Source organism: Pterocles gutturalis, unplaced genomic scaffold, assembly GCF_000699245.1.
Source record: "Pterocles gutturalis isolate BGI_N339 unplaced genomic scaffold, ASM69924v1 scaffold2827, whole genome shotgun sequence".
In the NCBI taxonomy this organism is placed as follows: Eukaryota; Metazoa; Chordata; class Aves; order Pterocliformes; family Pteroclidae; genus Pterocles; species Pterocles gutturalis.
Genome location: NW_010109996.1, coordinates 374,345 through 386,040, shown reverse-complemented (window position 1 = coordinate 386,040; position 11,696 = coordinate 374,345). Strand labels below are relative to the sequence as shown.

At 40.6% G+C, this 11,696-nt stretch overlaps 1 protein-coding gene across 1 annotated transcript in view; it reads left to right on the top strand.

Annotated features, from left to right (window-relative positions):
• The first annotated feature begins 527 nt into the window (after positions 1–527).
• The window catches only part of FAM19A4 (family with sequence similarity 19 (chemokine (C-C motif)-like), member A4), a 44,919-nt gene continuing 33,750 nt past the window's right edge, over positions 528–11,696 (top strand). The window contains exons 1-2 of the mRNA XM_010073150.1: positions 528–607; positions 3,677–3,792. Of these exons, the coding sequence (XP_010071452.1) occupies positions 528–607; positions 3,677–3,792 (196 nt within the window). The remainder of the gene's footprint in view (positions 608–3,676; positions 3,793–11,696) is intronic.

Here is an 11,696-nt window from a genome sequence, read left to right as displayed (position 1 = left end):
GAGGGGTTCAAGGCCAGGCTGGATGAGACTTTGAGCAACCTGGGCTGGTGGGAGGTGTCCCTGCCCATGGCAGGGGGGTTGGAACGAGATGATCTTTAAGATCCCCTCCAACCCAAGCCATTCTGTGGTTCTATGAAATCTGTTTGCACTGTGGTGGTGCCTCAGAACTTGCAGCTTTCACAGCAGTTGGGTGGTGAGAGGGTACATAAGGTTATAAAGACACTGTGATCTGCACACATTATGTTTGTGATTTCCAGTATAACCTTTAGTTAATACAGTGATATTGCAGAGCTGCCTTATCACGGTTTCTCTGTGTTCTTGGAAACAAGTGAAAAGAGCAATATGACTGCTGCCTTTTTGCCTTGGATTGCACTGTAGATGGCACTGTGAAACAATGATTTTGATAACAAAGATCTATTTCACAGCACCATTCCAGACATTAACTGCAGTGTAATATGGCTTTCTTTTTAGGTCCCCAAAGTGAAGGAAAAATTCTGAAATGCAGAAAGGTTTATTTGCTGCTGCAAATGGGAATCTGGAATAACTATGAAAAACACACTGAAATAATTGTGTTTGACTGGAACAAAATTCTTGCAAAGTCCCCAAGGTAAGAACACTTTTTATCTTTCAAATGACACTGAAGATTTGCTGTTCTGGTTAGCAACAATATCCACTTGAATCCAACAGAGAATGAAGGCTTGACATTTCTGAAAGCGGCAGCCCACTGACGCTGAAGGGCTCAGCACCCCTTGCTGCATCTCTCTGCCGAACTTCATTTTTTCCCCTACCTTTTTAAAGATCCACTTGTGTGTCTTTATATTAGCAGGCTGAAGACTTGCATTCTGTCTACCTGCAAGGCCAACTAAAGTCTTCAAATGTTGTCTCATTTTAATTGCACAGGATGCTTTTAGCAGCCTTTCGGTTTAGATGCAGCTAAGTTGATGCTTTGTAGCGATACACTTATTCCTGGACTTGAATATATTTACAAAGGGGTGCAGTTACCCTCTTAACCTGATGAAACCTGGCTTCACACTCCCTGTCTAATATCAGGGCCGTGGCTTCAAAATTCAAACTCATAATCTGGGAAAGGTTTGGAAATGAGGTCAGCACACAACCGTTTCCACCGAGACCAGCTTTGCTCCCACACTGGGAATGGTGAGAACACCTGGGTACACTTACATGCTGAAATAGCAGCTGTTGAGCATGCAGTGCATGACTGGGGACTCAATATCTGTCCCTTCCATCAACTCACACTAGAAGGGGCATGCTCAAAATGTCTGATCTGTGGTCTTAAATTCCAAGGGTTGAATCCTGCTTTCAGTCACATCTCAGGAAATCTGAAATGTCCCCCTCTTCATTATGATACTTCAGAGTGACACTAGAGCTGGGGTCTCCACTGATGCTTGGACCAGATTCCTGTGTTTGCATTTAGAGGAACAGAGGGATGGTGTTGCAAAATGAGCAGATGATGACTTCCTATTTAGTGGTAACCAGTGCACGAGTTGTAAGCCATGTGTTTCTCACGGAGAGAGCAAGAAAACTGAGGTTTAATTCATCTCTACTCAAGAAAATGAGGTTCAGTTATCTGTGGAAGATATCGGTGATTAAAATCTGAAATGGTAGGTTGATTTCAGAGCTTACTAAGCGCTTTCCTTAGGCTAATGTTGGATCAACACCAATAATAACATTTATGCCAGTTTCACAGTGACTCAATCCCATTAGCTGCAGTAGCGTTACGTGGTTCAGCTGGGTGCAAGAGGTGAATTGGGTCCATGCTTATTAGCTGAAGTGTAGCTGCTCTGAATTAGCCTGTGAGTGCTCTGTAAGAGGATACTTGTAGGGTATGCAAAGACCAGTGACATCTTTATCTTCTGGGCTTGATTCATATTTGCAGAAGACTCCTCTATACTGCTGCAGAAGAGCCTTAGTGTGTTTCTTCCCATACTGGTTCATTTGTGTTCAGGGTGGCAACATACTGGGCTCAAAACAGAGCACCTTCTTAATGCAAAAAAAGGTATCTCTTTGCCAGATCAGTCCTTGACATGTGGCTTAAATGTCTTTTTTTATTTTTTTTTTCTTAAATCTGTAGACACGTTATGTTGGTTTTTAGCAATATTTGTGTAGCCTTTTAAGAAGTTTACAGGCTGGAGTGAACTCTACAAGGACAGCTGAAGGTGCTGGTTTTTTTCACCAATGTGTTTTTTTCTCAAGTGTAAAATTTCCTGCTAAAACATGTTTACATGCAACAGACTTTTAGTCTCTTAACTTTTGATATTAGTTAAGTGCATTTGTGATTTGTTTGGGCTTTATCAACATTCTCATTCATACATAATAAGAAAACAGAATTGTTTTGTGATGTGCAAAAGGGAAAGCTATGTAAGCGTGTTTAAATGAGAAGACATGACATCTCTTTTGGTTTCATTTGTAGATGATTATTAAATTTAAAACAGGATCAAAGTGCCTCACCTGCCTTTGATAGTAGAGCTGTCTAAGGCATGAGTGTTTTTTTTTTTTTTAAACTATCACTCTATTCAGCACTTGAATATTGGATTAGCTGAATAGTCTCAGGTATTTTAAAGATATACATATAAACAAATTATTTAGAAAATACTTGGAAGAGTCAGAACTGGAATCTGCAGGGGAAAGAAGTTCTCAAAGGATGCATAAGCGTGCTTATGATAGGCTTGCCCAAATCCTAGCATGCTGATTAACTGCAGACTAACATCACTGCTATGAAAGCAGCACTTAGTTCAATTTATGCAAATTTATAAGCTGCCTTTAATTAATTTGATGTATACTTGCTTATAGTATTTGCTGAAAGTGTGGAACATTGTATTTAAGAGTTCAACTGCATAATGCCCATTTATGTATTGCACGAGTAATAAATCATCATAACTGAGTTTAAGAAAATGATTAGATTATCTTTCTATATGATGAATGGCATAACATAAGCTATTGAGGGATTTAATTGTAGATATTTGCAGCAAATTTACTGAGGATTTGTTGTCTAACGTGAATAAGACTAACAACATCCACTTTCTTTAGAACGCCCTCTGAAATGTAGTTTCTACCACCCTGGCAGAGCAGTGAGTCCTCACATATTTGACTGAGGTGCTATTTTCATGAGTGTTTAACCCTCAGCAAGCCCAGAAAAGCTAGCAGATGTTGTGTGCTTGGGAGATCCAGGCAATTCATGTGCATGGCTACATGGCAGTTGGTAGCTTTAGCAAATATGTCTTGAGAATTATGAAGTGAAAAGGCCATTTTTCTGTAATGTTTTTATTATTTTGAAGCAGGTGCAGTTTAAAAATAGTAGCACAACTTATAAATATGCATATTTAAATTTGAGTGTGGATGGATCTTAAATAAAAAACCCAAACCAACCCCTTATGTCAGATTCATAGAAATGTGTTGCACTCAGAATGTGTTGGTATACATATGTGTTTGTGGGTAATACAATGTGTGATAGCCATTGCATTGCTCCTATTTATAGAACATGCTTGACAAAGAATTGATCCCAACTAAACCATTAATATGATTTTTGTCCGTGTTGCCTTGTGATAAGCCATAGTAGTTATTCTTCAGCATCTTTCAGCTTTTTCTTCCCCGCATCATTTTTGTGTTATTCCCTACTCACATTGTTCTTTCACTCACCTGCTTCCTTTTCTGCCTCCAGGATGAGATTCTGTGCCAAATCAATGCTTCTATCTGACTGGCTCTTTCTGGTCTATGTGTTAATGGTCTGCTGTAAATTGTTGTCCGCCTCTAGCCACCATCCCCGGGGGCACACAGGTAGGAGCTTTTAAACTCATTATTTGCTACTGAGACCAATTAATACTGCTCACAGAATGTTAGAGCCCACGTTTTAGCAATGGATAATTGATGAGGCTGTTGACAGCATGTTATAATCCGTGCAATGGGTTAAAATACAACAATAGCAAGATAAAATGGGTTATCATAAATTTTCATTATTTTTCTCTAGTAATTTTGTGTACTGAAGCCTACCAGACAGTTTTTGAAGTGACTTCATGACTGTTAGGACTTTGGGATTTGTATGTGTCCTTTTGCTTTATCCTTATCCAAAGCTACTCTGAGATGTATCTTTATCTTCTCCCTCTTAATCCAGTTGTTATCAAGAGACTTTACAAGGGTATCATTGGCTTTGTTGAGCAATAGATCAAAGCCCTCAGACTTATGTCAGACAGTTCTTTTACTAATCAACTCAAATACTTAACTATGGTTTAGTTCAGCTTGTGGTATGCTCCTTCTTTTCCTAACCTGCATAGCGAGGCAAACAGAAAAGTATTGCATTTAAGAGGATGCACTATTGTAGTGGAGTATATCTACCAGACACATGTAGTATCTTATTATAAATGACAGAAATATCTCGGAACAAGCTGGGCTGGCTTCATGAAGAGATACCAGAATGGATTGTTGAAGCAACATATCTGTGCTAGAATAGTGCAGACACATCAGCTTGAAAGCAGAAAGAAATATAGGTGTACTAATGCTAGTGCAAAGATATGAGTGCAAGTCCTTAAACTGGATAACTGAGTTATCCCTGTGTCACCTTTGATCTCAGAAGAGAGAGAGGTAAGTTAACAAAATACCACCTGTGAGCTCTGCTTTTTAGGAGAGGTCAAAAGCCTGGTTGCAACACCATGATGAGATGACTGCATTCTCAGTACCATAGTTAGCTTCATGCTGGCTTGGAGATTTCTACAAGTGTTGCTATTTGTGATGTAGCCTCATTCTTAAATTAGGTGTAATGCCTTAAATCCATATGTAATGTTATTAGCTCTGAGCCAGACTCTTGTGGGTCCAGGTCTAATGTTAGCATCCACTTCAGCTCAGTGCTAGGAAGTGGGGATGCATTTGTTGGAGGCTCCATCCTCCAGATGAGACAACCTATTGATTTCTTTCCTGGCTGCTTCTGGTGATTGTCTAGGTAGAAGCTGAAGGCTCCTCATGTGCTCACCAAAATCCCTTCAGTTCTGGCAAGAAGCTCTGTCTGTGACCTGCATATAATTGCTGTGTCTATGTACATGCTCACAGCGTACCAGCAGTGTGTGTATCCAAGAGCTACACAAAACACCTTCTTGTCTTACCCATCACCAGCTCTGCGTTCCCTGGTGCTGTGCAGCACTCATGTGTTTGCCACGAAATGCAGTCACAGGTTATGGAGAATAACTGGCACACCACAGTAAAAGCCTGTAAAGTGATTCCAGTGAATATGGTGTTAGGGGATGATCCATATTGCTGTTTTGCAGGTAGCCGTTATGGAAACTAGTTGAATCACTTCACTGAGAAAGGGGGTCTATGCACAATGACAAGTTAATTAGGCCCTCTTGACCTTTCCTGTAAACAGCTGCTGCTTAGCAGAGCATTTCAGAGCTGACTAAGCAGCAAAACCTGGAGAACAACCTTCTGCAGCTTTTGTCTTTCAGGGAAGAGCCTTGTAAAAAGAAATGTTATTTTTATCTTTTAAAGATCCTCTTTGCATGGGTACCTAAGGGAAATACCTGTAATAAGGCAGTAGTGATCCTGTGTTGTGGGCTTGTATGGTGAACACCCATGTGTTAGGTAAATTAGGAAAATCTTTTTAACATAACATTTCAGAATGCTTGACTGCATACTTTTTATTGACACCAAGAATTCTTTCCCCTGTAACAAAGACATACTGTAAAACACAATCAAGCTGCTTGACTGTTAAGCAAATTAGTGTACAGTGCTTTCTCTGGTAGGCTAAAGAAAGGTTCTGCTCTTCATGAATAGTTTGGTCAGATTATGGAGCTCCTTTTCAAATAGACACTCTTGAAGCTGTAGTCTTCATGCACCTTTTCAGACTATGGAGTCCTATTCTTCCCCAGACGTGTGTTTATCTTATGTGTGATGGGGAAGTGACCCCCATCTCACTTTATGATTCCTTGTAACTGATGAAACAGGCAGCCCATTTTTGATTCTCCAGCTCCATGTGACTGACATATGGCACCGTAAAGCATTTCAAAGGCATTGGGGGGGGGCGGGGGGGGTGTCTCCTCAAGGAGCTTGCATTTCCCAGCCTCATCTTGTCTTTGCTGTTTGATACAACACCTAGATTGACCTTCTAATGTATGATCAGACCTGTAATGGGATCTGATACATGAGAAACACAACATTTTATTCATCAGGAAAGCAAATAATTTAGAGCTTTTTTTGTGGGAAGCAAATAATTAGCCTCATTTGTTTAATATAAATTAACATGTTCTTGAATGGCAGTTGAGATAAAATTTTTGCAGTCAATAGACAACGTTAACATTTTTCGAAGTAAAATGTCCTGGAGCACATTAGAGGGATGAATTCAAGCTCTGGCTTTGGCAAAGGCTTTCTCCTGTGTCCCTTAGGTCAAGCAGCTGTAAGCTGACACGTATGAGGCCTGAGGTGCCTGGGATACTTTAGGAGGAGTTGCTTTTTAAGAACATACTCCTAAAAATCAGTGTGTTTCAAGGTAGGTACTAGCTTCATCAATAGTCACTTTTGGAAAAATTTCTTACTCATTAAAGCTAACAAAGTTTATTAACCAAGGGCAGACAATAGAATTTAAAATGAAAAGTGGGGATTGACTCTTTTTCTTTTCAAAATACTGCAATTTTTGAGGAGCCTAATCTGGGAAAAGACAATTATTGACTTTGGTCATGTTAGATGGTGCCTGAAAGAATGACATTCGGTGGCTGTCTCTGCAATGTTCAGACAGGAACAGACTAGATCTTTAAGGACCCGATAACCATCCTCTTTCTGAAAAGTGGGACAGGATGCCATTGAGCAATCCCTTTGACAAAAAGGGCCTCTTCACTGTAATAAAGTGTAAGACAGACCTGGTTCTTTCTTTTGTTCTGCAAAATATTCACCCCCATCAAATAACTGTTAGTGGAGAAAGAGGCTGTTCAATCTAGCAGCCAATCCTGCCATTGCTTTGAAGCAGTTTGTATTTTGAGTGCAGCTTGGAGGCTGCAGCCTGTTTTTCATTCGAACACTGTAATTGCTTTGACTAGTAGAGTTAACTAGGCAAAAGGTAGAGGAGAAATGTTCTTTTTCAGTACAATTAGGTCACTGAAGATGCTGTTTATGTAGATTATTTCAGCAGGCTCCCTGTACATCCATGTAGAGAAGACACTTCAGAATATTAATCTGACTTTGTTGCTCTGAATTACCCTCTTGGAAAGTTTGTCTTTTGCACTGATAGTAGTGGAGGGAAGCATAAGCACCAACCTTTCTATAGCTATTTAAAATTGGGCAGTATTTCAGGCTCCCAGAGTACCTAACTGATACCGATATAACTATCAATTCCATGCTGTGCTGAATGAAGCAACATACATTTAGTACCAGAGAAGATTTGTTTCCACCTCACTGCTGTAAGTCGGGATTCACAAATGATGCGTTGAAAAGACACTCAGGTCACTTCATGTGGGGGCTAGGCTTGTAGACCATTAATTGGTATAGCCAGCTGAGCAGTTTCTGTCATGAATTACCAGTGCAGCTTGGCTTTTTGGAGGTTGCTGTGTTTTATTTTTATGTGATGATGCTCCTCTGAAATGCTTCCAGCTTCTACCTGCTTGCTGAAGGGTGTAGATTTTTTGGAAAATCCATTATTATTAACATGTCTGGAATCCATATATTTAATAAACATCTGTAGCTTAATGTAGGGCCAGGTTTGTCGCTGAATTGTCTTACTCAGTTCCCATTTTCTCTTTTCTTTGTGATCTCAAGTGAAGACTTCAGTGGTAGCCCTAACGGTTTGCTTGCTTCCCATTGCTGCAGGATGATGCAGGTCATAGGGATACACCACTGTGTTTGAGTGCCCTGGGACAGCTTGGTCTTTTAGCTAACTGGAGGAATAGGTAGTGACTTGTAATGGAATTTATTTCTTCATACACTGCAGAGAGTTTAATTTTCAGGGTTATCAGAGGTTAAATGGGAGAAGTCTTTTTAAAAATGGCTGTGGCAAGTCAAGTATGCATGACCATAGAGATTGGGAAGTGAGTTCAGGAGGGAATTATCACCAGCCTGGGATGTTGCAAACTCTACATCTTTACTTAGTGAAATGCATCTGAAAATTTGTAATTTCCTGCTTGGCATCTTAGATGAGATCTCCAGCAACCAGAATGCTGTCCTAGCTGGTTTTCAGAGGACCAGTGATCTCCATCATGTGTGAAAGATGAGCTGCTTTTGTAGACTCTGCTGAGCAGGGCCTGAACTGGGACCTGAGATAATTTTCTGGGATTCCACGAGTGTTTTCCTTTGTTGTCTTCTGATTGATGCTTGAACAGGGAGAGATGTATGGAAAGGCTCAGCTTATGTGGGAATGATCTGGGTGAATAATGCAGGCGTATGCTTGTTGCAAAGGGTCTCCTCACTGCTATTCTCTTTGTGTCCTTGCTGTGGCTCATGGAAAGCAGTCTTTTTCAGAACACATCTGTCTGGTCTTTTTCTGTCCTTCTTGGGTTGCTCTCTGAAGCTGGTCTAACCTACCAGTGGGATGGTCAAAGTCACTTGTCACAGAAACAGACGCCCTGTCGTTTGTCATTTGGTGGTGGCAGGTATTGTGTGTATACTGAGGCAAAGATCTACTCTTGATGGACAGCAAAGAGGGCACAGAGGGTATGCACTGAACTAGGTGTTTAATGCTTTTCTGTGTCCCAAACAGCAAAGAGAAGTCAGTACCCTGGAGGAGTGGAATAATGTCCCCCCAAACCTAGCGACCACTAACACACTGGGAAAGTACAGGCTTCATTGCCCATGATCAGGTAGCAAGAGAGGAGTAGCAGCCTGTGATAGCTAAAACCTTGATGAGAGGTCAGCGTGGGGTGCGTTATCAGTAAAGCAAGCATCGGGTGAAGAAGAAATGAACATCACAGTTCATCTGAAGGATGAATAAGGGATTTGGTGATTCTGTTGGGCTGGACTTGGAGGCTGAGTGGTGGGTGGGAATAAATGATAGTGGGAACATCCCAGCAGAAGGCTGCTCCTTTATGCACAAAATAGCAATTCATGTACTGAGACGTTTATCAGACATTGCTTTGGTCTGCAGGACCCTCCAAGTCTGCTTTTTTTAAACTCTGCATGTGAGATGTCACTGCTCCAAGTCTGCTTTTTTTAAACTGCATGTGAGATGTCACTGACAGCTGGAATTCAGACCTGTTTATACCTCTTGATCATGCTTTTCGTTTCAGGTGGTCTGGTAGCAGACTGGATTGTCCCACACCAATTGCAGGTTTTCACAACTTTAAGGACTTTGTGGACAGAATCCTGTCTCCATTAGAGTCAGAGGAAAAATTCCTCCTTTACACAGGCTCTAGGACTACATCTACTTAAGTGAAGGCTGTGTGTCTGAAAAAAAGCACTTTGCATTAGAAATATTGCTGCTTTTAAGGAAAAAGGGGAAAAAACAAGCTTCTTGTTCTCCCCTTATTTTTGGGTTGGAGCATCATTCCTCCCAGCAAGGGTCCCAGTTCCACCAGAGGGCTCTGCAAGGCTGTGAAAAAGGCTCCAGTGCATAGTCGCAGACAGGCACCATGCTTGCTTTCTCGGCATTTAAATCATAACTGTCCATTTTTTGGTAATTAGAATTATGAGTCCTTTTGTATTTCAACGGGTCAGACATGGTTAGTGCACAATAAGCTTTAGCTCTTAGTTCTATTTAACTCATTTTATGTCTTTATGTTTTATTCAGTGTGTTATTTATGTGTTTTATTAGTCAGCTTCTAAATATAGGGTAGCTACAATATACAGCCCTGGCTGTAATCTCTTCAAGTAATAAGGTGGGGAAAGTAATTCAGTTGAGCAATAGGTTCCCTTTAAGACAAAAAGGAGCAGAGTTTGCTGTGTGAAGTTTGCTGGTATATATTTAATTTTGAGAAGAAAAAAGAGGAAGAAATACTTCTTATTTTCCTCCCCCCACCCCCGCTCCCGAAATAGCAATGGGAACTTTTAATACATGTGACAGATTTTGACAGCAACTTCAGTTTGGATGCACAGCTATGTTACCAGTAAGGAGAAATTCAGTGTTAGTTTAGTCTTTTATAGGGTAAAACATAGCTTCTGGTATAGTTTTCCATGAATGTGCACTTTAACTGAATGGAATGTGATTGTATGTGAAAAGATTTGTGTATTCCAGGAAGTTGGGGGGAAAAATTTACAGAGGAACTGATGAATGTGTAAGTTGGGCATATTGTATTTCAAAAAGGGGAGGGGGAGGAAGTTCTATAACAAAAAGAAGATCCAGTCTCATTTAACACACACAAATGGCCAAGTCCAGCGCATCAATCTGTCTATCAGGAGGCTGAAACCGAGCTCTTTCCTGCAGTATCAAAGTGACCTTATTTTAAAGCCATTTGGGAATGCTTGTGAAAATACTGTCTTTATTTTATTCATTTTACATTGACAGCATCATTTTTTATACAGCTGCTATCTGCAATAAATTATAATCTTTACATTCCATTGTCCAAAATTCTAACCAAGAAAGCTTTCTTTGCTCTTCATTTTTTTTTTAAATCTACTTCTCCCAAATTTAGAACTTATAATATAAAATAAGATGGGTAGACTTGTCCTAATGTGGGACAAGGAAATGGTTGGATAAATGGAAATCCACAAATAGGATGGAAAGCATCTTGTTGTCAATGTTTGTTTGGATGAAGTGATGCAATGAAAAGTGGAGTGTGTTCTGCTCAAGAGCTCTGCTCTGGGTTTACATGGAGGTCAACTTGCTGAGTCCTTGGAAGGATGGATGTCTGAATGGTGAAGGCAATAGATTGAAATGTAAAGGACTCACATTGAATTCCTTGCTCTGAAATGATTAAAAGACCTGCCTAAGATGAAGTCCTGACCTCACAGAAGGGGGAGCTTGTGATTCTTCTGTGATTTAGTTTCCAGCCTGCTCTGGATATGTCATATGGTTTTTGGTCCCAGCAGAAAAGTTAGACTTCATAGTTATGATTTTATTAGCACTTAAGCCAGTCATTCTTACAGAATTCATCATTCAGTGTTTTGCAAATCACTGATGTTTTGAGGGATGGAAATTGCTTTAGGGCCTGTACTGCTATTGATTGACGTGCCTGTTCTTACTGCTTGGGCTGCATCGCCACAGCCTTACAATGCATTAATTGTAACAGCAACACAGAGCCTGTCCCAAACTTAAACTCCAATTTTAATGTAATTGTAAGGCCTTGTGCTGCTGGAGAGTTTCATCCCAAATGAGTGACTGCACAGACTTGAATAAAAGTCTGTGGAAATGGCTAGCAGTTTCTGTAGATTTGGTGATTTAGACATGGTGGCTATTTTTGTCTGTGCTACCAGGTGACAGGTGATTCAGAAACAGACTGGGACGTTCTGACCCTCTGTGCTGGTTTCCAGCTGCCCATGGTTTTGGCTGTAGGTGGATACCAAATATTCACCCCATCTCTAAGAGCAGGAAATCAGTTGTCATGCTTGGTTGTAGCGTCAAACCTGCCCCACTTGTGCCTAGTCCACCCAGACTGCGTGAAGCAGTGCTCACCCCTGCTCTCATGCCAAGCATGATATTTACCCTGCCAGAGAGCTGCCCCTTGATGTTAGCTTGAAAGTTTATGGTGTTGGTGTGTCTGGTTTCAAGGACATGTTTGAGCAAGCATTTCTTCTTGGAAGCTATGTTTAATTAATAATGGAAGAACCTGGAGATGGAT